Below are 26,668 nucleotides of genomic sequence, written 5' to 3'. Positions count from 1 at the left end.
TTTAAAAGTGCTCAGAGGAAGAGCCTTGAAGAAGGTTTTCTGCTCCAGGCAGTACAGGACCCTCTCACCCGCTCTGCAGGAGCTGCTCAAGCCTCTCGCTGATATCATCTCCTTCTCCTTAGCTAATCACACCTACTGTGGTGGGGGAAAGGCAGCACACCTGGCTCAAAATCTACTCAAATACATGTCCAGAAACAAAAATATATCATATCTGCTCCACCAAATTACAATAAAAATCCACCTGTTATTAATTAGTAAGCTAAAATTCAAAATATCTTCTTGCCAAACTAAGTACGCTCCTGCTGCTAGGATGGAAAGTAGCAGCTAGGTGGTGCTACAGAGTCTCGATATTGAAATCACTGCACAAATAAATAATCTAACCAAGTATTTTTGTTTGGTTTCTTGTGTAAATATCTTAGTATACTTGAAATAAGACAACAGTAACTTTTCAGCAAGATACTGGAGCTTGTTTTAGGTCAATAGTTCCTAAATAATGATGTTAAAAAGGTGCTAGGTTTCTTAAATAAATAATGTTAAAAAATGTGCTAGGTACACTGATAGATTATTTCACTTATAACAAAGGGGTAAAGTCATTTTATAAGAGTAAAAATCTGACAGTGGAAGTAGTACTCCTTTGAAATCAATGTTAAATGATGAATGGACTGGACATAGCAGTCATTGTGACAACCCAAAGTGTTTTACATTAGAGCCACATTCACACATTCGCACTTTTATACACTGATATGCAGATTGGTCGAAACCGTGTGGCTGAGTCCCTTTAATCCAACTCCAGACCTAGGAAGCCTGGTTTGTTTGGTGAGGTGTGAATGTGAATTAAACACTGATGTGGACCAAAAATCCAAACTCTGGTCCCCCTACAAAACTCCGCTTCGGTTCAGTTGAAGTGAATTCTGGTTCGGTTTGAATGCATATGTGAACCCCAAGCAGACCGGAGACCGCTCCAAAAGCAGGAAGTGGACTACAACACAGGGCATTCTGGGTAAATACAACCAAAACAAACATGCTAGCAGCAGAAATTACTTGACTGATGTTTTACCAAAGACAAAAGAGAAATCCTACAACCGCTAAAATCATTTTTTTTACATTTCATGCAGAAGGAAGTTTGGCTCAGTGTCATCTTCAGTGGTTTGTGGTGCAGCGCCCCCACAGGCGAGGATGGGAACAGGTTGCTCAAAGGGTTTTGTTATTTGACTTGGAGCAGAGAAAAAATTAACCAAACCAGCTGAAAATGTAACAAATGTTGCAACTGTGGTCACCAGTCAAACCGAGTATAGATTTGTAAATGATTCAAATCCAGTTCTTGACTATAAAATTTGTAAGCTGTTAATTTATTCTACTTAAGAAAACCCACCAAACTTTTTATTTTTTGAATCTACAATAATTTGCTGATCCATTTAGCTAAATCATTGCTTGTGCAGTTAGCTGAGCTGTTATAAATTGTTTTATTTTTTGATTTTTAACGCTGGTTTGGCAAGTGAGGACTTTTGACTTGACAAACGTCGCTGACTTGTGGTGTTTTTAGGAGGGAGACGGTTTTGCTGTGCTTGAAAATCCACGTCGAACAGAGATAATGGTGGGAGCTCAGTGAGCCGGCATAAATCCCCGCGTATAGACAAACGGTGACGAGCTTTCCCTCTCCATCAGAGGGCTCCCTGGAGAAGGTGTGCTACTGCATTTATTTCCAGCGGGACTCGCTGTGTTGTTCAAACATACATCACCCAAATTGCAAGGCAAAAGATTGGAGGGGAAAATCATAATTAGAACATTAATAACCATACACGTTAGAGAGCATAAGTGAGTTTTTTTTATGATGAATGAGAATGTAAACAAAAGGCAGAAGAATAAGAGGTTCAATTAGGTATTCTGAACTGTCTCGGCTGAGACGTGAGTGCCGGCTTCTTTCACTATAGCCCAATTATTTCTGCCCTCCCTGGCAGTGATGGCGCAGCGTGTCCGTCTGCAGCCTTTAGAGGGGTTATTCATGATGCCTCATTGAAGCAGCGACTCAATTTGTTGACAAAGAATCGAATAAATCCTTGGTCCGCTCAGGTGAAGATACCGACTGCATCATGTGAGATTCAGCTGATTCCTTCTCCTCTTCATGTTGCGTTCGTGTTCTCTGTGTTGGTGAGAGAGGACGGCCGCCCACGCCTCCTTCATGTTCCTCCAGTTCCCTCTTCTCCGTCTGCTAATGATCCAGGGATGCCAAATAAAGGGCCGCTGAAACAAAATGTCCACCGCAGTTGGCCCGCTTTTATCTCAACCCTCCCCTCTCGAATCAATTCTGACATTTCATTCTGCCCTCATAGAAGGTAATGGTGCATTCAGAGGTTGTTACTGATAATGTTGAGATTGTATTGCTTGGTTTCATTGGACAGACCGGGTGTAACCCCGGCTGCAGGATGGCTTCGGCTTGTCCTCCTCCCTCCTCTGTACCGTCGCTTCTATCGCTCCAACTCTCTGATGTTCACTGGCTCAAATATCTCTTTTGGCGAGACGCTTTTTTTTTTTTTCATTTTCTCCTAACAAGTAACCAACCAGTGTTTGTATTTTCCTCCCACTCTGGTGTTCACACAACTTGAAGTGAAAAGACCCTTTTAAGTCAGCCAGTCAATATGCTGTTTCTAATATATTATTTACCACCTATGGGTTGTATATCAGAATGCGCTCAACTACTGTTTTGGTTTGTAGTCATAATCATGTAGAGGAAAATCACAGAGCCAGATGTCTGGCCCTCGTTTTACAGCATTTATGTTTTCCTCTGAGTTTATGTAAAATTCATCCTTCTCTGTTTTTTATTCCCCCGTTTTCACCGACTCAACAATTAGTCAATTCCCAATCAACAAGAGAAAAGAAATTGCTTTTAATTACTTTTGATAAATGACAAATTGTGTTGGCATGGCTCCCTGCAAATGCTTAATCAGGTGCTGGGCGGGGTAGCGAGGCGGGAACCGGAGCAGGGATTTCTGCTGGGATGAAATCAATGCGCTCTCTCTGCGGTTCACCGGCTGGGCTGCTGGGCAACAGCCAACCTGAGGCCTGCGAAGATCCACCAGTCAGCAGAAAAGCTCCGGCTTTATGGGAACAGTCACAAACGGAGGCAAAAACACGCAGCAACCCTTGGATATATGCTCCTCCTATAAGGGCGCTGCGGCCGGATAGTAATGCACAAACGCGGCTGATTCAATGCACTTTCAGACTGAGTTACTCCAGTTACAAATGCTCTTACTTAAAGGCAGGAAAAGCACTTTAAATGTGTTGGAAATTAAATAATAGCAGTTGAGATCTCTAAATTCAGAGAAACACGTCAGCTGAGCTTAAGGAACGCAGCAGTAAGTACTGGGATAAACAACGAGGCTCTCTGGGGAAAAGTGGATGTGAGAACTCCCTAAAGACAACAAACCCTCATCGGCTTTTCTCCCACCTTGGATCTGCTGCAGCGCAGTAACACGGAGGCTGTTAGGTTCGTCAAATAAAATCAAGTTTCCTGTGGTTCAAATCACAGATAACAGGCTCTGCAACAATACTTCCCTCCTGTCTTTAACTTGGGTTTTCTTCTTTAGGCGTTTCTGCTGCAATTGATGCTTTTTTTATGAAAAACAAAAAACACAGAGACTGTATTCATGACATGAGCAAGTTGCAGGATTAAATGTGAAAGGCAGTGTTACTGCAGAAAAATGTCTAAATATTTACTGTAAATAATCAGGAGCAGCAAACAATTCTAAAACCCAAGAAGTCAAGAAATGTTTTTGTTTTCAGTTAGACTCCAAACCAATTTTTTTACTTCTCAATTTGCAATTTAATAATTTCCCACAATCACCCATTAATTCTTGCCCACCTCAAAAGTGCGCATAATTGTATATTATAATAGTTCAAACTCCAGATATACCTGAAGAGGCGTTGATACGAAACCATCTTGGCTCAACCGCAGAAGCTAACATTCTTCTTTGGTCTTTGGGGTTCAGCCAATCAGTGTCAAGAAAAGTGAATGCTGCTTCTGGATTGGCTGCTTTGCAGACACCAGTCAATAGCTTGTAAAGTAGCATTGCATTTAGGGATTTAATATTCACAATCTGAAACAATTGATCGGTTTAATCAATTATTGAAGTAATTGTCAACAAATTATTTTAATTGATTAATCTGGAGAATACATACTAAAAAAATGCCATTTGCTGATAGAACAACCTACTCAGAGTTAAGCCGAATCCGTACAAGAAAATGTATAAATTTTGCGTTAAGGATTAAAAACCTTCTTTATCTGTAAATCTGTTTTCCCCAAAACTCATCAAGTCGTAATTTTAGCTTCACCTGGTTCAAATTTTACAAAAAACAAAAATGTATGAAATGCTTTTGCTATCCAATTATTAATCAAAAAATAATCAGCATGTTAGCCCTATATTGTGCTGATGTTTTTTTTAGCTGCAGACCCATCACTAAAGGAATGTTGTTATTGCATTTTCTTTTTTTTCTTTTTTAGAAAAGAAAATGAATTATTTGTTTATTTGCAAATCAACCTGGTCTTCCTGAACACCTGAGCAGAACCACAGGCTGATGTCCTCACTGATTCTAAATTCATGCAAAAGACAAAGTACTGAATCCAGACAGAACAGATTCTAGATTAATTTCAGATTTTAAGGCAGAATTAACCAAACTAACAGAAATAAAAACTTTAAGGATATGTGAGAACAACTTTCTCGGTGTTTTATTTACTTGGACTTATTATTGATTTCGTTTCCCCTTTTCTGTTTTGCAGGTTCTTCAGCACCTTTGGCAGCAGCAGCGAGTCGCGTGACCCCGCTCCAGGCCGACCGGCTTCACCTGTACATGGAGACCCCCAGCTGGGCAGGTCAGACTCCGTAAACATGGTCCTGTTTGTTCGCCGCTCTGAAAAAACATCCCACATTCAGACACCAGGCTGGAGAGTTTCTGTTATTACAGATACGACTGACAGGTTTAGATCAAATAAATCAAACCTGATCTGCAGCTTTGAAACTAAAAACATTTAGAAAATGTGGCATTTAAAGATTAAAAGTTTTACTGCGGATCATATGGGGACTTGTGGGAACAAATTTTAGAGTTTAGAATTGGTTTAAGGAACAAGGAAATTGCTTCTATTTAAGCAAAGAAACACAATGAGGTAATAACTATTAGGACAAGATGGTGGTAAAAAACACATCTGTTCTGTCGGAGGAACCTTGATTTGATGAACCAAACAAGTTTCTTCTGGTTATGCAGAAAAAAAAGAGACATTTTTAATGTTTTCTTTTTTCCTTCGCTTTTCTTCGTCCTCCTTCAGCATTTTAAAGCTTTAAAATTTTTAGAGCAGCTAGACTCTGTCAGGCATAAAAGACAGATGTCAGTGTTGTGCAGCTTATATAGAGGTAATTTATGTGCAGCTTCTCCTCTCAACAATAATGAGACGGAACATTGAAATCACTGTGGACATGCTGCAAGTGTTTCTGCTTTTTTTGTGTTTCCTTTTAACAGCCTCCACTTTGCACCGGACACTAAATCCTCCAAAACAAACCGATTACATGCATCCGTACAGCTTTTATCCCCTCAGATCTGCTGTGGGTTTTTTTATTTTACTCTTTTCTTGCACTTATTGTTCAGTTGGAAACAATTGCAGGAGAAGCAGTGCACTCCGTTGGGCTTAAAAACATTTGGAAAGAAGGTGAAAGGACCGAACTGGGTGTGAACAGCAGTAAAAATGCTGCAAGCTGATCTCGGATGGGTCACTCAGACGATGTGCATTGTGTTTTATTTGTAATTGAACCATGAAAGAAGGTAGAAATATCTATAAATTATGTATAAAAATGTAAACATTGATCAAATCTGGCAAGTTTTTTTTCCACTGATTTATAAAAGAGAAAACAAATCCAAGCCGTATGTGGAGAAGTAGTATGAACTTTGTATGAATGATATAGTTTGAGACTCCAGCAGAAGGTAAAGACAGAAAGTGTCTAAGCTGCTGTTGTGGTCAGCTGCTCTGGGACCTGCACTACATCTGCTGCTTCGCATGTGGTTTCCGCATGTCATGCAAAGCACAGATTCGCTTTTTTCCTCTGATTTACAGAGGCTGAAAACACAAAACGGTCCAGTTAAATCACACTGTTCTTCTTTAATGCTCTGTTTAATATTACATGCTTATCTATAATTGCAGATATTGCACTTTGGGCTTTATTTACACATCTGTGTGACCGTTAAAAAAAAACAAGTGCGTCCTATTTCAATTCCAGCGTTCACGTATAAGGATACAATAAAAACAAATCTAGATCTTACCGCTTATTTAAATTGGACTTGAAGTGTACACAAACTGTGGATTCTTCACTGTCATTATTTATTAAAGAAAGATGGAAAAGCTTTGTGAAAGAATCAGAGCTTTCTTTCTGCTTCCACAGATCAGATTAGAGGAAATATCATCCAGGAGTTTCTGATCAAATTAACCGATTAACTAACAAATTACTAGATCCAATGGCAGATTGTTCCACACAAAATGGGGAAAACCTCATTTTATAAGTGAAATAACTTGCAAGTGCTTTTTAAAATCAGTATTGAGGAATTGTTGACTTTAACCAAGTTCCTATATCCTCCTGAAAAGTTTCTTGTAAAGTTTTGTCTTATTTCAAGTAAACTAAAATATTTGCATTAGAAATTAGACAGAAATACTTGGTAAAATCTTGTGTTTTTGCAGTGTGAAATCTACCATCATGTTTTGTTTTGTTCACATTCATAATCAAAATCAGTAAAAAAAAACTTATCAGTGGTGGAGGAGTGATGCTGTGGACCAGAAACTTCTCCGTATCCAAGAGTTTTAAAAATAAAGAATTTGCCCCCAATATGTTTTTGTCTTTGTTTAATATAAATGATTTAAATTAGTTTTTTAAATTTTATTTTAGAAGCTATTAAAGACCAGATGAGGTTAATTCTGTCCTGACACACAAAACTTTTGAATTTAAAAGTCCTTTTCCAGCGTTGCTCTCCGTTAGGCCCAGATTGTCTCAGTTCTAATCACAACAGTTGGTTTTGGGTGTAATTCCCACATTCCTGTCAGTTTATAGGAATCTTTTTTTTCCTCATATTGATGCTTTTTGTCCTTTTCTCACCTGGTCTCCCCCAAAGAAGCCAATCACTGCAGACTCTGAGTTAACGACTTCACGCCCTTTCGGCGTGGAAGCACTCTCGGTGTGATAAAGTCTGCATGTATGCACGCCTTACTCCCCCCCATCCGGCCATATTGTGCTAATGTGTGCTGGTTAAGTAGTGCAAGACTAGAAAAAGACTCTTATCCATATGCCTGAGAGCCGGGGAGTCGGCGTTGATCTCTCCCCAGATGGAGCCCTCTGCCTCCCCGCCCATCCTCGGCGGAGCCATAGAGCAGGTGGCAATGAGGATCAATGGGCCTCCGCCATTACCTCCTCTCCACTTCACGTCTCCAGTGGCGTTTCTAGGGGGGGCCCGCGGGGGCGTGCGCCGTGTCTCACCGCAGCATGCCAGAAGAAATAGGGACGTTTCCATTAGTGTAATTGCTAGGGTATAGTTCTATATTATTGCCGTGATCACCGCTGTGGCTTGGTAATGATGGACCTCCTGTGACCTCCGTGTAAAGCTGGTGGGTGTTATGTCTCCCCCGTCGACGCCCATCGAGACTGCGGCGGGCGTAGGCGGCCGGATCGGACGTTACGCTGAGGAGAAAACAGACGGATCAACAACCAAAGGAAGGAAAAAAGAGACGACGATCATCAGATATCTTTATTCCTGAGCTCAGAAAGAAAGTCTGGTCTGAACACTGCAAAAAGTATTTTTGTTCTAGTTTCTAGCACAAATAACAAAACCAACTTACATGTAACTTTTCAGCAAGAAATAGGAGCTTTTTTAATGTTAATAATTCCTTAATATTAATGAAAAAGTACTATTTCCACTTTCAGATTATTTCACTTATAGCAACACAGTTTTGTTCTTTTAATAAGTGAAATAATCCCCAGCATAGCAAAAGTGTAAAACCTTATAAAGTATTTTTGTCCAATTTCTAATTCAAATAACTTACAAGTAACTTTTGAACAAGATATACGTAGGTGCTTGGTTTAAATCAATAATTCTTTAATATTGATGAAAACACACCAATTCCACTGGTTGATTATTTCAGTTATAATCTGAGAAAAATATCTTGTTATAAGTAAAATCATTCGTGGAACTTTTTCACAAATATTAAACAAGTATTGAGCTAAAATAAGCTCCAATATCTTCTTGAAAAGGTAGTTTCGTCTTATTTCAACTGTCCTGAGATATTTACAGCAGAAAATAGACAAAAATACTTTGTAAGATTTTGAATTTTTGCAACGTGAAGCAGGAAATTAACTTATAACAAGGCATTTTTCCCATAAGTGAAATAATCTGCCAGTGCAAGGAGTAGTTTTTCTATAAATATCAAAGTAATTGTTGATTTAAAACTCCTTTTTCAAAAGTTATTGTTAGTTTTGTTGTTTACTAAGTTTATTGCACTACAAACGAGACCAAAAATACTTGGTAATATTTGAAGTTTTTGCAGTAAAGTTCATTTGCTCAGCTAAAACAAAACGGTGCTGATTTGCAATAATTAGCTTTGAGAAATGTTTGTATAATCATGATGTAATAAAAATGGTCGGACAGAGTTTTTCCAGCAGCTCAGGCCTTGTCCGACGTAGCTCATGGATTCACTAACTGGTAATTACTTTCCAACATCCCCCCTCTTACTCTGACTTTGTTCAGAGGAAAATGAGGGAGAGTTCTGCTCATTTTAGGGCGATGCGATTGGATATTATTCCTGGTACAGTAGGAGGTTTGCGATTACACGAGACGTCTTCCATCAGCGAGCAGATGAGGTGAGGAATATAATGAATTCATTTACCCTCCAACGCTCTGCCTTTCTTCCTTCTGTTTATTATATCCCATTTGCATACGGATCGGAAAATTCAAAAAGCTCGGCGCTGGACTAATCGGCTCTGAATATTTCACGGCGGACCTGTAGCTCTCCCTACAGGTCAGCACATAAAAGCTGCTTCCTGTTTGTGGATTTGCTTTCAAACAGCCAAACTGTTCCTGATTACCTCGCCTCTTATTCCATGGAAGGGGGAAAATCCTTGACCGTGATTCCTTGGTTGCTTTTTTACATTTTTTTTTTACAGGTGTGGGTATTGATCGTTTGCCTTTGCTGCAGGGGAGCGTGTTCACTTAAAAGGCACGCTGATGTAGCAGAGCTTATTAAACAAATAGGCCGGAGAACAAGGCCACAATCGCTTTGAATCATGAAGGAGGCTGCCTGTCTTAAAGCACCGCTGTATCAAATATGAAACGCTCTGCTAACAAGGTGTGTAATCTATTTCTAATCAGATCATATTTTATGAAACAAGGAGAAGCTTGAACTTAAGTAAGAGAGAAAGATGGAGATTCAGAGGCGGGGGCGGGGCCGGCTTGTATTTTGAGATTGGATGTGACGGCCAGGGACCATGACTTGATTTTACATGCATGGCTCTATAATGAAGCCATGCCAAATGGTCAGTAATGGTTAAGTTTAGGGGGGAGCCGGAGCCTAGCTGTAATGGGAGGCTAATTCGGGGCCCTTGCCGCCTTGACAGGCTGCAGAGCACAGCTGGAATATGGAGAAGGATGGAAGCTGGAGGCTCTGGGGCTGCAGTAAAGGTCTGTATTTGTCTGCAAATTGCCAGTTTGCCTGAGGATATAACAGGGTCAAGTGTAGCGTAGCATATTTTGTGTTCACAGAGACTGTTGCAGATATAAATACAATCTAGAAACAGTCTCAGTCAGACACAGAGGCCAGCTAACTCCCTCAAATCAAGTGTTGTGCGGGAGTGACTTCATGTTGTCATTGCCATTCAGGCCATGATCCTTTTTATATATATCTTTATGCTGGCCGGGTTCATAGGCGAGTGTTTTCAATCTCTTTTTTTTTCTCCTTCTTGTGCCATAAATTGTTTCAGATCCGGTGACACTGGGCTTGGTTATGAATACATGAATAGAAATATAGACTCCTCTCAGACCCCAGGTTGTGCCTCTGGTCACAGAAAGTAAGGGAAAAAAGCACTTTTAATGTTTATGGAGAAAAAAGATCAGACACTGCTTTAATTATTGTTTTATTCTGTACTGGGGGGTTCCCACTGTTCCCACTGGTGGACAACTGGTTTCTGTTAGAAAGTGGAAAGTGGATTTGTAAAGTTGAATCTGAACAAACCGCAATAGTTTAATGTTTGAGACATTTTATTATAAAGAACTGAATAAAAATGTGGGAAAAAACTGTCATACCCACCCTAAAGCACGGCAGTGGCAGTGTGGTGATTGGATCTGATTTAGACCTGCTCACTTAGAAGTCAAATTGTTCATTACGCCAACCTAAAAATCCTTTTTATTTATTGTTTTTTTTGTTGTATTTCTAGCAGCTGGTCTTAAACTTTTTGGCTTGAGGGTCACAAAGCTTTGAGTTTGCATACTTTTAATTAGAATTGCAAACTATTTTTTTTTACCTGGTTTTTTACTAAAAAATAATATAATAAAAAGCAAAAACCTGGATGAACACTTTGTGCTGCATCTCACATTTTCCATTTTAAGATTCTAATTTTGTCTTTTTCTGAAGGTTTTTCGGTATGAAATCACTACCTGGACTGGAAAATTAAATATTTGTCAAATATTTGTTTTAATTTGCAACTTTCAGAAAATGATTTACTTATCTTGATTCATAGACCTTTTCTAACTAAAAATAGAATATTTTTAGTCAAAATTGAGACATAAAACCAGTAAAAAGAGCCAACTACTCTTTTCTCTCAGTGTTAATCTTTGTCTCAGATACTTAAAATAGATCAATACAAACAAAATGCTTATTTAGTAAATCTGTTTCAGTTAAAGTAGAAACGGCCGGCCAGCCTCGCAGCTTTTAATTTTGACCAACAGTTGGCAGATTGTCTGTGTTTATGTAACTGTTAAGCTTGGCCTGTTTCTTTAAGTGTTTATGATGTGAGTTAAAACCACTCAGTCTGCGTTTCATGTATAAGTTATATGAAAAGCTCTCTGCCTGTCTGGCAATTTATTCTACAAGTCCTGACTTTTATCTTTTATGATATTGCAAAAGAGTCTGAAAGTATGAAACTTTCCATCCTCAAAACCTAATTCGATAATCTGAATATACTAATACGGATTTGAAAATATATATATATTATTTGAGGCTGTATAATCTTAGAGAAAATCCACCATATATTCAAACTTCTGCTGGTGATTTGTTCATTTTGAATCAAATCCAGGTCATTTCGCCTGGAAAAAATCAAATAAGTCGATAAAAGCCAGGAATGAATGACACTTGAGATTTGATTTTATGGGAGTTGGAAGATAAATGTTGTCCGGAGTGACACCTAGTGGCAAACCTGCAGATTACAACTTACTTTTTTGCGAGTTGAGTTGGAAACTTGAGAAAAAAGCATTTCTTCAGTAGCAATGTTTGGTTTGTTGTTTTATAAATGTTGTAAAGATGCACCACACATTATTAACTCAACAAAATCATTATTTTGAAGCCATCCTGCATTCAGAGCATGAACAGTTTTATTTTCCAGGCTACATCCAGGAACACCAAACGTCAGTGCACATTACTAAATGCTTAATTTGCTTCTTAAGTGTAAAGATCAGTTGTTCCCCTACATGTAAGGAAGAAAATAAGATAAATTAGAATCGTCTTCTCTGTTCCAGTTGATATGTATGAATAAGATTAGAGAAATCAATCTCTGCAGCACAAAAAGAAGCCGTCCTACACAAAAGAGTCAGAGACAATAATGCAAATTGCAACATTTAGTTTTTAATGGTGCTCTGGTGGAGACTACAGCTTCACATTGTTCAGCCCTGATAATGCATCCTGGGCCCCTCTGCTGCTGCTAGCACCAGGGTGATGAGGGGAAAAAGAGAGGAGGAGGAGGAGAAAGGAGGAAGGATGCCTGCGTCTTTAAAAGGTAGATGGAGTGAGGGAGCGGGGCGGACGGGTGGCTGGCAGGATTGTGCTGACGGCAGGGCTTTGGTTCAGAGCATGCCCATTAGAGGGAGCCATAAATCCTGGGCTCTCTGGGCCGGGCTGTGTCAGCAGTCCACTGAATGAATTGATTTTAAACGCCACTGGAAAAAAAAGAGAAAGTGCAGGAGAGAGAGAGAAGGAGAGAGGGAGAAATGGGAGGGAGAGTGACTATTTAATTCACCCTCCGCCAGAAGCCCACAACCCGTTCCACCCCGCTTCTCAATTCAGGACTGTCGCTGAAAAGGGGGAGGAGAGAAGTCTAGAAACACTGAAACTGTCACCAACAACAAGCCCACGGCTACACGGCCCCCACGCGTTTGATTTAAACAGGACGGAAGCACACAAACCAAATACATAATCTCAAATTCCATACAGCATTTGTTCTTCCACCGCTCTAATTTTTCCTCTCAGCCCTCTCTTTTTTATATATCTCCACAAGAGAAATGAGACATATCGTAAAGAAGAGGGGGGGAAAAGCCGCAGCTGCATTTGAAATTCAAATGTGTTGGATTTTGAAATTGATGTATGTGTTTATTCATTTACGAGCAGCATCCATGTGTGCATGCGTTTATATATTATCAGCAGCAATGAAACGCTGCAGAGAGGGTCTTGTTGCCCATCGTTCTCCTCCATGTGCCCCCTCGTCTTTTGTCTCCTCGAAGCTGCAGTTGCTGTTTTTCTTCTGCGTTGTGAGAAATATGTCAGCGAAGACGCGCGCTGTAAATCGCACACGAGGGCCGACGTCGCCGTGACGTCCTGTTTTATATATAAACACATTCACCGTGTCTGCAAACTTTCAACCGCACACCTCGGCGTCCGTCTGGGCAGACCTGTTGGAGTGTCAGCAGATCTGATGGCGGCGGCGGCGGCGGCAGTGTCGCCGTGGCGACATGCAGGCAGGTGTCACCCTGTAAGCGTCCAGGGCAAGTAGAAAAGGAGAAGCTGCTGCAGCTCCAATCAATATCATTATATTAATAAATATGCAAAACTCCTCTGAGATAATAATCACTTTGAAGTTGACCCTGTTCCACCTAAATTAAGGGGTATTTTTGATCATTAAGCACAAGTAATGAATTAGGATTGTAAGTTGTCAAGGATTTATTACACGTCCTCTGCCTGAGTGCTCCAGAGGAAGCAGCACATCTAATTTAACCAACTTTCACATGCAAACGTTGTTTTTTGGGGTTTTTTAGGAGACAAATTCAACAACAAACCAGACGGATAAAGGCAACAGTTTTAGATCTAATTTATCCTCTCACTTTAGGTGGTCGATTGATGTTCTAAACTTTAATTTACCTCTTATTTTATTCACAATCGTATCGGCCTTCAGTGGAACCTGTAATTCTCAAAGTTTGTGAGGGAAAAAAGACGTCAACTTTTACCGATGTCAGAAATGGAAACTGTTATCGTTGAACTTATGAAAAATATTCCCAAATTATTTAAATTGGGAGTGTCAAAAGTGTGGCCTGGGGGCCATTTGTGACCTCTGCACTCATTATGTTCGGCCTCTGAACATTACATCTCATTTAAATGTTTGGTACAACACAAAGTGTTCATCTTCTGATGTAATTCACAAATAAAAAGTTATTTTTATTGCTCATTAACAGACTAAATCTTTTCAGTTTCTTCAATCAAGCCCAAAATAAATTATTTCCTTCCTTCCTTCCTTCCTTCCTTCCTTCTTTCCTTTCTTTCTTTCATGACGGAAAACATGCAAAACGATGTTAAACTACAATAATTTACACCTTCATATCCTACAATAAATCTGGTATTTAAATATTTCTTGCTTAGTTTATGGTTGATGGATGGATGTTCATTGACTCTCCAGTAAGAAGAACTAAACATTCAATGATCCAGGAAAAACGTATATATTTTTCTACACATTTAAACACTGATCCAGTATTTGATCTGTGCTCAGATGCTCCAGAGGTTTTAACCTGGTTTAACTTGCAACTTTCTAAACTATAATGTAGTTTAACTTTTTCAGCTGCTTGTGCCCCTAAATGAACTTACTTTTGAACACTTCCTGTTTCATTCATTTAATTAGATTCAACTAAAACCTTATAAAAGAAGTTCAACCATTTCAAATTCCAGTGTTTTGCATATTCTGAGTTTATATATGAGTTAGTTATGACTGACACACAACAAACTGTCTTCAGTCAGAGGCTTCTTCAGAGTTTCTGTGACACCTACCTCTACAGGAGATCCTCCCTGCTCACAGTCATCAACATCATTAACAATTATTTGAAGAATTATATGAATTAGAACATTTTATTTCCCTTTGGGATGAATAAAGTACTCTTCAATTGAATTTTAGAGGTGTACTTAGTTTTTTTAAATTAATATTGACACGGGAATTAATTTCTTAAACACAATATTCTAGAACTAGTGAAGCCCAGATCAGTTTTTTATTGAAACCTTGATTGACATGGGGTGTACTTTCTTTTTACAATGATTGTTTATTGAACAGAGAACAGAGCAGTCAGGACTGACTTAATATTAGAACAAACCAGTAAATTATAAAATTTAAAAAAGGACTTACTTTAATACAGAGATTTAATTAAAATGCAACAGAGCAACAAAACACACCTACGGATAATAATAGTTGTCTTGACAACAGCTTGTTTTGGTTTAGATCTGTAATGTCCTCATTTGACTTTTCTTAGTATCTGCCATAAAAAGTTTGATCACCAGTCGTAGCCGATATAAACCCAAATTAAACATTTATTAACAAATCAGGTGAGAAACAGAATTTATTGGACTTATTTTGGTCTCTTCAGAGTCGGATCCTTAAGCTTCTCCCTAATCAGCAAACATTAAAAGTTTCACCAAATCGTCTCAGTGAAACAGGAAATGCGTGTTGACGCCTGTTGATGCTGATCTGAGCGCGGTTTGGATCAAAGCGGGTCGGAAATCTATTGATTCTGCCTGGTTCTCCCCGTCCTGCCGAAGCGTTTTAGGTGGTTTTTAAAGAGGCGGAGCAAAGCGAGGACGACAAGCTGCGAACACCGTGACAGATGTGGGCCTGTTGCTTCCAGTGACCTACTTAGTTTGCTTTCACTCACCCATCATCGTCATCTGAGCGCAAATTCACCGCTTTTCTTTGTTCAGTTAGTTTCACTGCAAAAACACAAAATCCTACCAAGTAGTTTTTAATGTCAATATTTTAGTACACTTGAACTAAAGCAAAATTATCTGAAAAACTACTGGTTGTACTGGCAGATTATTGCACTTATAACTTTGAAAAGTTATAAGTGAGAAGCAGTCTTGTTCTAAGTGGAATAATCTGCCAGTGTAACTAATACTTTCTTTTATCAGTATTGTGGCATCGTTGACTTAAATCAAGCTTCAGTAGATTGCTAAAAACTTATGAATAAGTTAGTTTTGTTTTATTTAAATTCTAAGATATTTGCATTCGAAAATAAACCAAAAATACTTGGTAAAATCTTGTGTTTTTACAGTGTATTAAATTATACTGTGAAAAAAGATTGACTTTTTTTGCAGCCGCTTTAATGCAAAAACACAAAATCTTAACAAATATTTTCAGTTTTATTTTTAGTGAATAAATCTAGTGAATAGTAAACTTGGAATAAGGCAAAATTTTTCAGCAAAAACATGAGATTGTTTTACGTCAATAATTTCTTGATAAAATGTGAAAGTGAAATAATCTCCCAATGGATTTTCACAAAACAAAGCAGGTTTTAGCTTCTGCGATCATCTGTCGGCCATATTCCCGAGCGGTGGGTTGTGTTGGTGGGAGTGGGGTGGCGTCCTCTCTGGCTCATTACGCTGTTTAAAGAGCCGGCGCCTCGGAATCACCTGCCCAGCTCCATGCTTCAAACCGGCTCAGCCACCAGGGATCATACATCAACTTCTCCATCAGTCCCACGGCTTCACTTTTTCTCTATTCCGGCTGCAGACGCACGCGGGCCTCACATGCAACCCACACAGAGCGCATGTGGAAACGGATAGCTGCGCTCGCTGAATACTGATGTCACACCGGCTACAACAGCAATGATAAATTAATCACGAAGCAGCCTGGTGTTGTTATATATGTGATCATGAAGTTAATTGAATGTTTCTGGTGGACTTGGAGCATCAGAAGCCCAGTGTGGGGCCTCAACATTCCTAACGTATAGCTTCTATATGTAAAATCTCCACTTGCTCATGCCTAATTACCCACAGGCTAAGGCATGAGGAGGACCCGCTGTGTATTACTATAAAGATTGGGAGGATATTTCACTTTGAAAAATGGTGAAGCACACAGGACTAAGGGTTTGATTACAAGGAGTGGGGCACACAGCCTCTACATCTTCCTTCCCTCATTTCAATTATGGCTGACTGGAGGCGCGGTGCTGCCACCGTCCTCAAATAAAACTAAAATATGATAAAGCTGAAATATCAGGCCCGGGACTGCTGCAAGCCCGCAGCAATGTAAGGCGCTGATACTCGGCACGTAATTACTACATTTGCCAATATTTTTTTGACGGGGTTTGGGTGGGGGTGGGTGGGGCTTTCATTGGGGATATGAACGGAAAAAAGATGGGGGAGGGGCGTTGATGACACATGATAAAAAGCGCATTTCATTTTTTCCTTCCCTATGGATAACCAGCAGAGATGGCGCTCCTGCGTGTGAAGGTGTGGAGTTATTTTTACATCCTGAGATCATCGCTCACGTGAAGATGCATGAGTGAGACGATCCGCTGTCACAACGGCCCGAGAAAACCACACGTCACTTCTCACCACTCAACCTGTGTTTGCTTGATTTAAATCTGCAGTTTTTTTATTATAATTTAGTACAGGTGTATGTCCAAACTACACTTTTTCTAAAGAGAAGCAGCACACACTCTGTGGAAGCGTTGGATATTTAAAACATTACTATCCTTTACATAAATACACCAAATCTTAATAAGTACTTTTAGTCTAATTTATAATGCAAATATCTTAGTCCACTTAAAATAAGACAAAACTAACTTATCCAGGAGTCTGTTTTAAGTCAATAATTCATTCATAATTTATTAAAATGTACTAGTTCCACTGGTAGATTATTTCACTTATAAAAATTTGAAAAATGTTTCGTGATACATAAAATAATTGCCAGTGGAACCAGTACTGTTTCATCAATATAAAGGAATCATTGACCTAAAACAAGCTGCTAAATATTCCTGAAAAGTTACTTCAAAGTTAGTTTTGTCTTATTTTAAGTGGACTAGGATATTTGTACTAGAAACCAGATCAAATTACTTGGTAACATTTTGTGTTTTTTGCAGGGAACACTTCCAAAACAAAAACTAAGTTTCCTCCCTGTTCTTCTTCTCTGTGTCTTCTAATTTTTAAAAAATCTCGTTTTAAAATACAGGTAATTTAAAATACCTGTAAAATTACAGGCATTTTACTGTAAAATACCTGTAATCAAACTGTTTACATTTAGTAGCACTATAATGGTTCCCTCCAACCCCACAATGTTATTAAAGAAAATCTGATCGGTGGTGATATAAACCCGGCCAGTTTTGTGGTTTTACATCCCGTTTTTTCCTGTAAATGGAGGGAAGACAGAATCACAGTGGCTCGCTCTTTATTCAGCTCGTGTTTGCCCTTTTAAACGGCGGCCTTGCTGACCCGCTACAGATGGGGGGTGATGCACGACGCGGCTGCTTTCTCACCATGTCGCCCCTCAACAAGGTGGGCCTGGTTGCGGCATGGCCCCGCTGGTTGGGGCGTGGCCCCGGTGATCCGGCTGCTGTTAGCGGTCTGGATGCTCGCCATGTCACCGGTGTCACCCGGGGGTCAACGCGCCTCCGATTCCGGCTTTTTGAGGAAATCCCAGCGAGAAGGCCGCACCGCCTCGCAACACGCCGGCTGCATTCCAATGCAGATTTATTTACAGACGATATACAGCAGCTGTAATTTATTTTAGCGCTTTTTTTCTCGTGCGGTATTTGCTCAGGGAATAGACCAGCACTGGTATTCGGAGCTGCAGCTTACAACATAAACATTTCAACAATTAATTTCAGCAAAAGCTCATATTTATGATTCATGTGATTTGGGAGCTGACATGCTGGCTCTCTGCAGAGTCATGCTTGTTTATTCTTTTTATAAATCTTCTGTTTAAACGGCGAAAAGTAAAAACACCAGCGTGCCTCATAAGCAACATTATTAGTTTGCAGGAGAAATTAAAGACGAGCTTTTTCCACGTTTTGAAACGGAATCAAACTCACTTTAGCTTTCCGGGGGATAATAACCAGGACTTTAACTTTAAACTGGGTTTATACAAGTGCTTGAAATCCTTGAAAATGCTTGAATATCAATTAGGTGTTTCCAAGGTTTGGAAGGTGCTTGATTTCAAAGTGCTTGATATTCAAACTGTGCAGTTTTGAAAAAATGTTTGACATTATTTTACAGTTGAAACCAAATATTTTCATACACCTAAGAAAGAGAGAATTTTTTTCTCACCGTCTGAAATTAAATCAGACTAAACTTTTCATGTTTTAGGTCACTTATAGTTACCAAAGTGATTTCTATTAGCTAAAAACCAGAAAACTTTGAACATATTTTGGTGATTTTCTTTTGTAACTTTCTCTATAGATTATGTTTAAGTTTTTTATTTGAGCAAAAAAGTCATTTACCTCAACAAAATGTATTTGGATTGTTTCAGTGTGAGGATTATTTCTTATTCCTGATATCTTAAAAACATATTGATCAGTTTAATTGAAATAAAAGTTATTGAAATTGGGGGATCTTGTGTTAGATTATTGTTTTGTTCTCAGACCAGTCATTGGTGTGACATTTGAAAACAATAAAATGTTGTTAGATTTTAGTTCCTCAGGAAGAATACCACAAGACATTCTTAATAATAGTAATAAATATCACATAATAATGAACTGAATCCGCATTTTCTTAGTTCATTTGCATTGTTTTTACCTCCTGTTGGGAAAGTTTGAAAAGTAACCTTGAAAGTGCTTGAATTTTACTGAACCCTGTTTAAAATAAGTGATGCATGCTCATGAAACAGAAGTCTCCTCTTGGCAAGGTTTACCGTTCTCACTATCTTTATATGGCGTTATTTCTGATTTCCGTGGATGCTGAAGCCGCTCCAGCTTTTCAAAGAGAAGGAGGAAATGTTTTGCAGAGGGAAGAGCTTCTGCAGCAAAATCCAGAACCATTCCAATCTCCCTCCACCTTCCCCCCCCTTCACTCGTCACAGTGTGGGGGATTCAATCAAAAGCCTGACCTGTGACCTGTTCTCCGAGAAACAAACAGCCAGCAGAGTCTCACAAGACCAAAGCCATCAGAGGAGGGCGGCTTGTGCGCCAGCCAAACCGTGGCACCTCTCTGAAAGCCTCCATCATAGAGAAATTGTGAGTTGTCGCAGTGGAGAGTGACTAGCATGGTGGTACATTGATACATTGATGCAGTGAGCTCCTTGGACAGTGCAGTAAAAGTGCTGAGGTTGAAATTAAGCTGTTATCTCTCGCATGTATCACCAGGGAGGCGAGGAGCAGTGGAGCAGAGCCGCTAGCCTGTTTGCTTTACTGTTATTGCCTCAGCGTGTCCATCCTCATCTGACTCGCCTCATGTTCCGACATTTTAAATCCAACACTGCATTTGTTCACCTTTTATGTTTAGAAATAATCCCTTCAGCTGTAGAAAAACAATCTTCACGTCTTTTCTCTTTATCGAAAAGGGAAGTCATTAAAGACTCAGCATGAAGCAAATATAATATCTTCAACATAATTACCATAAGCACACATGACTGAGGAAACTCATATCATTACAGACAGATTTTTTTTTTTAAATACACGCACAAAATTTTAGGTTTTCATAACAGGATGGAATAAAATATTCAGATTTACCACAGTCATAATAGATTTATTTTAAAGCACAAAAACACAAAATCTTGCCAAGTGTTTTAATCTAATTCCTTGTGAAAATATATTTGTACACTTGAAATAAGACAAAACTAACTAAGTTACTTTTACCTAAGTTAATAATTACTTAGTATTTATGAAAAGGTTCTAGTTCCACTGGCAGATTATTTTACTCACAACATGAGAAAAACATTGTTGCTGCTAGAAGCTGTTCTATCAGAGGGTGTACTTAGTTTTTCGCACACCCCTCATTAATAAGGTTTTATCTAACCTTTACAATGTAGGTTAGATTAAAAAAAAGAGTTGCTTTAGTTATATAGCGCCTATTCACAGCAAATGCTGTCTCAAAGCACTTTACAGAAAACAAACATTTAATTTGATAATATAGAGAGCGCATAAAGACCATCTATTTAATTTTGTCTTGATTGTAAAACATGTAAATGAAAAGAGGGTGTACTTTCTTTTTTATGATTGGAAAACAGAGTTTGGTAGAAATATGTAGATTAATTATGAAATATCTGCCAAATGGGATTCAGGTTTTTAATTAGCTGTTTATTAGAGTTTTTGTCCCTATTTTTAACCGAAGCGTCTCTTTGGTTATTATCCTGTTTAAATTCACTGTAAACAGTGCCTTCATGGGATTTGAATTATACTTTAATTTATATTACATTAGCCAAATGAATTTTCACTTAAGCTGCATGTTGTGGTAAAATGTGAAGATACCGGTTGCACTGCTAATAATGCAGCGATGTGTTTTGTGTATTTGCTCCAGAAGATAAAAGCTCTGGAGAGCAGGGCTGATATTTACTTCAGCTTGAACTCAAGACTCCAATGTTTACCTGTTTCTCTTGGTAAATTGAGCAAAATGTTCATTCCCACATCAATTCATGGTTGATGAAATAGCTATGAGGAAAAACAGACTTTTTGATGTAAATATGATGATAAAATTGTATTAGTGATTAAGTTAGTGATGGAAGAATCTTCTGAAGCCATCTATTGCTGAGTTTTAAATGTTCAGCTTTAATTTTCCTTCTCAGCTGCTTCACAGATAATCTGAAGTTTAAAATAATTATTTTCTTCATGTATTATTGAAATTTTGCTGCAACTAAATCCCAGAGCATGATGGGGACATGTTATGCAAAATTCACATTTTGCATGTTTTTGTTCTTCTGTTTGGGTCTCTGCTGTTTCTGAAACAACCCAAACGCTCAAAAAAAGAAATAAATTAAAAAATCACCCCGCCAGTTTTTGACAGTAAATTAATGTTTTTTGGTGTCTGGAAAATGAGCCGTTTCAAAATCCTCCAGAATGTAACGTCACAAATAAGCAGGCACTACCCGTTACCTAGCAACCCCAGCACAGTTCCAGCAGGTTTGGTCAGCTGGTTTTCCCGCTGTATGTGCTGTACAATGGCTGCTGGAAAGCACAAGCGATTTGTTGTTGACTTCCAGAAACCACTTACTGCATTCTGGTTGGTTGTGCATGAGGCTCCACTTCTGCTTTTCAAAGATGTATGACTGTATATTTGCACATCAGTTTACATCCATTTTCACGTGAGAGTGTTGAGTTGGGGCCAGCAGCAGCTTGTTTGGATGTAAAGTGAGAAGACGGCTTCATTCTGAACTGACCAAACAAAAAACTCATTATCTAAGAATGTGTTATAAACATGGCTAATCCTAACCTGCTCTAGGAAGCATAACAGGTCTCCTTTAAATATGTAATCATTCAGCTGGATTAAAATCTGGTTTGCGATATCATCTGCTGTGATAAGAGCTTAAAACGTCTGGTGTGAAATTTGAAAGTGACCTAAAGCAAAGCAGTTATTGTAGGAGAGATGAGAGGCAACGCACCGCAAATATTTTAGGATGTTGATTGACGGTTTTTAAATTCATTCTTCGTCTCAGTGTTTGGATTGTCTGTTAATTTGAACATTCTTGTAGAGCCATTTCCTCTGAGCGGCAGCAGAGAGTACTGTGGCTCTAATGTTGAATCCCTCTGCCACAAACATGAGCCACAAGCTGTTGATGGTCTCATTTATTTACCAAGCTGGTAAACAAATGAATCACAATTATTTTGACAATGCCGTATTAATCTTCAAAACGTTGCACATTGCACCTTTAAATATCTCTTTCAATGCATGCCATCGTAAAGGAGGCAGTGAGTAATTCAACACATGGTGCGAAAATCAACAGATTGCTCTTTAAAAAAGAAACGGCGACGCCATCCTTCAAACGCTGAATCCCACTGACCTCGGCTTTCCTCGCAACATGGAGGACATTATGTTTCCCGGGTCCCAAAGTAAGTTTGCTAGTTAGAAAGTCTGGAAGCTCGTATGTCATATTTGCCCCCCTCCGGCGCGGTGAGCGAGGGGAACCCAGGTGGAGGTTCTGGTTCTGTCACGTCAGACTGACGCCCCCATGAGTAATCTGGTGCATGATAAACAGAGGGTCGAGGTGTCACAGGAACACCTCGGCGCCTAGCACAAGGGTAATTACTCTTCCTGCGTGGGTGCAACTCAAAATTTTTGAACCTTTTCTTTCTCCAATCATACTTGATGGATTGAGTGGAAGAAGGCGATCATCTGGTTCTTAGCAGGCTCACTGAGCGTGGTAGGCCTCTGTTGATTAATGATATCTGCTGCAAGTCACCAAAAGCGGAAATTAAGTATTTCTGTTTAAATGTAACATTTGTCTCCTTTGCTGGTGTTGAGAAAGGCATTTGTCAAAATCCTCAGGCTTTGGCGAAAGGTGGATTTCCTCTGGGAGTACGCGGGGAATTACTCCCTACTTTCACATTAATGGCATTCAGTGTTCCTATTTTACACCTTGAATCCACTTTTCACCCTTTCACCTTTCCGATGGATTTTGAATATGTAATCGTTCCTTTTTTAAAACCTGCCAGTTTGGGATTAAACATCTTGTAGATTCTTTTATTTCTTTTCCTCCATAGTTAGACCAGGAATGACCTTGGCTGAGACAAAGGAAGTGATTCCTGATGGCATCTCTGTCGGCGGTGGGCACATGGGATGGGGGGTTCTGGTGGTTTCACCGGTTGAGTTGGGTTACCGATTGTGCTGAAGGCGAAGCTTTGCCGTGCTGGAACAGAACAGACTCCGGCTCCTGGGGAGACTAATGGTTACAGGGCCTGGCCATCGTCCAGTGCTGCCCCAGCCTCTGCCTCTCCCGTCGCTGGGATATCATTACTTCCAATGTGTTACATCAGACTCGCTTGGTCAGGCTCTGCAACAGTCAATACTCCACAATTTAGAAAATCAGCCAAGTTTGCAGAAACAAAGAGGCAATATCGGAAATAAAGACGGATATATAATCTGACGCCAGGCATTTTTTTCATGCTCGGCGGGTTATTTGTTGTCCGGAAGGTGGGGACGAGGAAAGGGTAGAGGGGAAGGAGGCTGGGAGCGAGGGATCTGTCAGAGGTTAGAGAAGGTGGTCAAACGGCCCAAATACACGTGCAAATCACAGTGCCCAACCACTGACCCTCCCCGTCTCATACAAGCAGCTTCTACTTTTTCCATCAATGGAAATCTAATTGCTTGAAAAGCGATCAATGGAAACTAAATTGGTTTTGTGTGGAAGCGCGCGTGGAATAAGCTCTGAGCTGTTTTAATGTGTGTTGGTTTTGCATCTTAAATCACGGTAATATTTGGAGCTGGCCCCTGCGCTCCAGAGGGGGCAAACTTTGGTAGTGTCAAGACACCAGGGAGGAGGCACTCAATCAAGCTCCTAATAAAAATCACAAGCTTAATTGTTTTTCCAAACTTATAAATCGTCCGACTTAATGGGTTAATATTGAGACTTACACAGAGACGGTGAGGTGCTTGTTTCAAAGTGGCCGGGAGCCCCTCATTGTGGAGCTGCGACCACTGATAACCCCCTAGTGATCTGATATGACTAATCCCCTCTAATCCCTAATACACTCCTTAACATGCTCCTAACTGACAGCAGTCGATATGGGTGCACTTCTCTGTCTTATCACTGATCTCTTTGTCTTTGTAGACTCTCTGCAGTGAAATTTGCTCTCCCGCTCATCCTTCTGACTGCGGATCACCGCCACATCTGCATCAGTGTCGCGCACGTTCAGCTCTGGGCGCCTCCAGATAAGCCAGGGGTTGATCATAGTTTGGAAATGATTCGCAGAAAGTCGAAGGAACGGCGGGGTGGGCCGGCGGTGGAGAATGGAGTGTGTTTTCTGCCGCAGTATCCGTTGTCGATGCGCTTTTTCCCTGCTTTATATGTGTCTCCTGTCGGACAGCCTGATGAACTGCACAGGAGGTCGGGATGTGGACGATGTCTACCCGATTGGGTAGCCTCTCTCAGGAAAGAAACGGTCCCAGCAGAGTTATTTATTGACAGCATTGAGATGTGTCTCTGGTCAGGTGCTTCTCTCAGCCATCCCTCAGGTGCTTATCTATCAGTTATCAGTGCAGACAGAGCACAGACCCCGGTTGTATTTCTGTCTGCTATTGTAATTACATTGTAATTGATCTGAGTGTGTGGCTGGCAGTAACTTTGCTTCCCTCTCTTTCCTCCAATAAAGGAAAGCCTTCTGTTTCTGGGCTAAAATATGATCAGAACAGAAAAAACATAAATATTTAGCCCAGTTTTGAATTTATTGTGAATTTTTTAAAACATTTATTTGAACAACGTATTCAAACACTGAATCTTCTGCTTGGTGATTGCGATCAGCTGTGTGTGGCTGGTTATTTTTCTTTGCGATATGAAAACTTGGAACTCATTGAGATCTAGCAAGGACCAGATTTACACAATTTGGGAAAGTCTTTCACAGCAGATTCTTAGAACATCCGTTTTAAACAATCGTGCATAAGAATAAGTTATACAGATTGTTACTACTTTTCAAAGATATGGAAGCAAACCCTAAATGTCTGACTCAGGTAAAAGCAAACTGGTCAAGATTTTTAAAAACACCCACTAAAGATGAAGCTGGAAGCTACTGGAACACCAACGTCGTTCCCTGTTATGGAACACCTTGAATCTGGACCAACATCTTCATCTGCCTAAAATAAATAAACATACCAGTTTGTGTTCAGATCACAAATCGGTTCAGAGTATCGTCTTGCATCCAGATGTGACATCAGCTCACCTCACTTTCAAAAAAGTATCCCACACCAACAACTGGACACATGGACTGTCAACTACTGACGACTGGTGCAGAGCTTGTCCAACTGGGAATTTTGGAAAACTTTCACAAACTGTCCGGAGACACATGAAGGAATCTTTATGAATTCAAAGCTTGAATGACAACAGGATGTCTGTGCATCATTAAAAAGTTTCAAATTCATTTTGAAAAATCTATGTCGACCTTAAATATGTTGATCACAAGCCTTAAATTTTGTCATGGCAAGACTTTTTAATCTTTTACATTCACAGTTATTTTTCCTGCTGGACCTTTCTGTCAACCAAAAGTTTCAGCCATTGCGTTCTGTGACTTGAGGCTACCGATAACTATCTGCTAATATACCCTTGCTAGCTAGAAAGCTATCTTTCTTGAGTCTGTCATGGGTAAGTCCAAATTTATCTCCGTTTGAATAGATGGCATTCGTCTTAGCTATTTGCTCATTTCTGTTGCCAACCCAAACAATGCTACATGCTTTTTGTGAAAAAAAGCTTGGCACTTCGGGGATTAAGACTGTAGAGACATGCAGTTTTGAGAAGGACAAAGCTGCTGCCAAAAGCCACAAACAGACAGCAGAAATGTCACAGTCTGATCCGCTGCCGTGGCTAAAGCTCCCCAGAAAACCGGCGCCGCTGCTGCTACTAGCACCAAACTAAGTTCAACCATTAATGCGACACCAACTCTGAAGTCGGAGGTTTAGGGAATTTTAAACATGGCCGATCAAGCACTAGTCTTACCTATTGAACAATTTTATATCAACAAGGTTGTTACTATGGAGGAAAATAGAGCTGAGAGGGAGGAATGAAGGAGAAGGAGCATGGAAACAGAAGATAAAAAACAGCCACAGATGACAAATATGGAAATAGATTAGTTCAAGACATTAATGCCTGTTCATTTTAATGTAACAGAGTGACAAGATCTATAGCTAATATCACAAGTAGTACCATTGCTTCCTCAGTAGTTTGGGTTTTTATACATTTATGTTGTGATAAAAGGCTTAAATTTCATTCAGAATGGCCAAAGTCTCAATTTGAGTTGGTGAAACCTGCAGAAACTCTGATTCAACATTTACTGCCGTCTGCTTTGCGTGCTAACTGTAGAGGTTTGCACATTGTAGAAAGCTTTTGTGCTGCTTTCAGCTTCCCATACAGTCATGAATGTCAACAGGAAGTCATTTGCTTTTATCTAAACAAGATGTGTAATTGAAGCGTAGAAAAGACAGCTGATGGATGGTATCAGCTGTTCAGCATGGAGGGGGTAGTGTCATTCTTTGGGGCTTTTACTCTGCCTCACCTCAAGTCAACATATTGTTTGGAAGATAACAATGATCTCAGACACATAAAAACAGTATTGGTTGTTCTTCATGAAGCCCCACATCTCTTGATTCTTCCAGTTCTGTGTTCAACCAGTTAAAATGAACCAGTTCTGGGTTAGAGTTAGTGTTTTGTCAAAATGGAGACAGAAAAATGGTGTCAAAGTGTATCCTGGAGGTGCAGATTGATTTAAAGTTGCTACCTGTATCAATAATAATAGATCTTGTGTGAATTGGAGATTTGTTTTAAATGATGTAAATAGAAATGTG

The 26,668-nt window shown here is 39.7% G+C and overlaps 1 protein-coding gene across 4 annotated transcripts in view; it reads left to right on the top strand.

The window, feature by feature from the left end:
• The window catches only part of rbfox3a (RNA binding fox-1 homolog 3a), a 553,817-nt gene that overhangs the window by 308,007 nt on the left and 219,142 nt on the right, over positions 1–26,668 (top strand). For all 4 annotated transcript variants that reach the window (XM_028041392.1, XM_028041391.1, XM_028041387.1 and 1 more), the window contains one exon: positions 4,775–4,867. In XM_028041392.1, the coding sequence (XP_027897193.1) occupies positions 4,846–4,867 (22 nt within the window). In that variant the 5' untranslated portion in view covers positions 4,775–4,845. The remainder of the gene's footprint in view (positions 1–4,774; positions 4,868–26,668) is intronic.

This window comes from Xiphophorus couchianus, chromosome 16 (genome assembly GCF_001444195.1).
Source record: "Xiphophorus couchianus chromosome 16, X_couchianus-1.0, whole genome shotgun sequence".
NCBI lineage: Eukaryota > Metazoa > Chordata > Actinopteri > Cyprinodontiformes > Poeciliidae > Xiphophorus > Xiphophorus couchianus.
The sequence above is the reverse complement of the archived record's forward strand: the minus strand, read 5'-3'. Positions and strand labels throughout refer to the sequence as shown.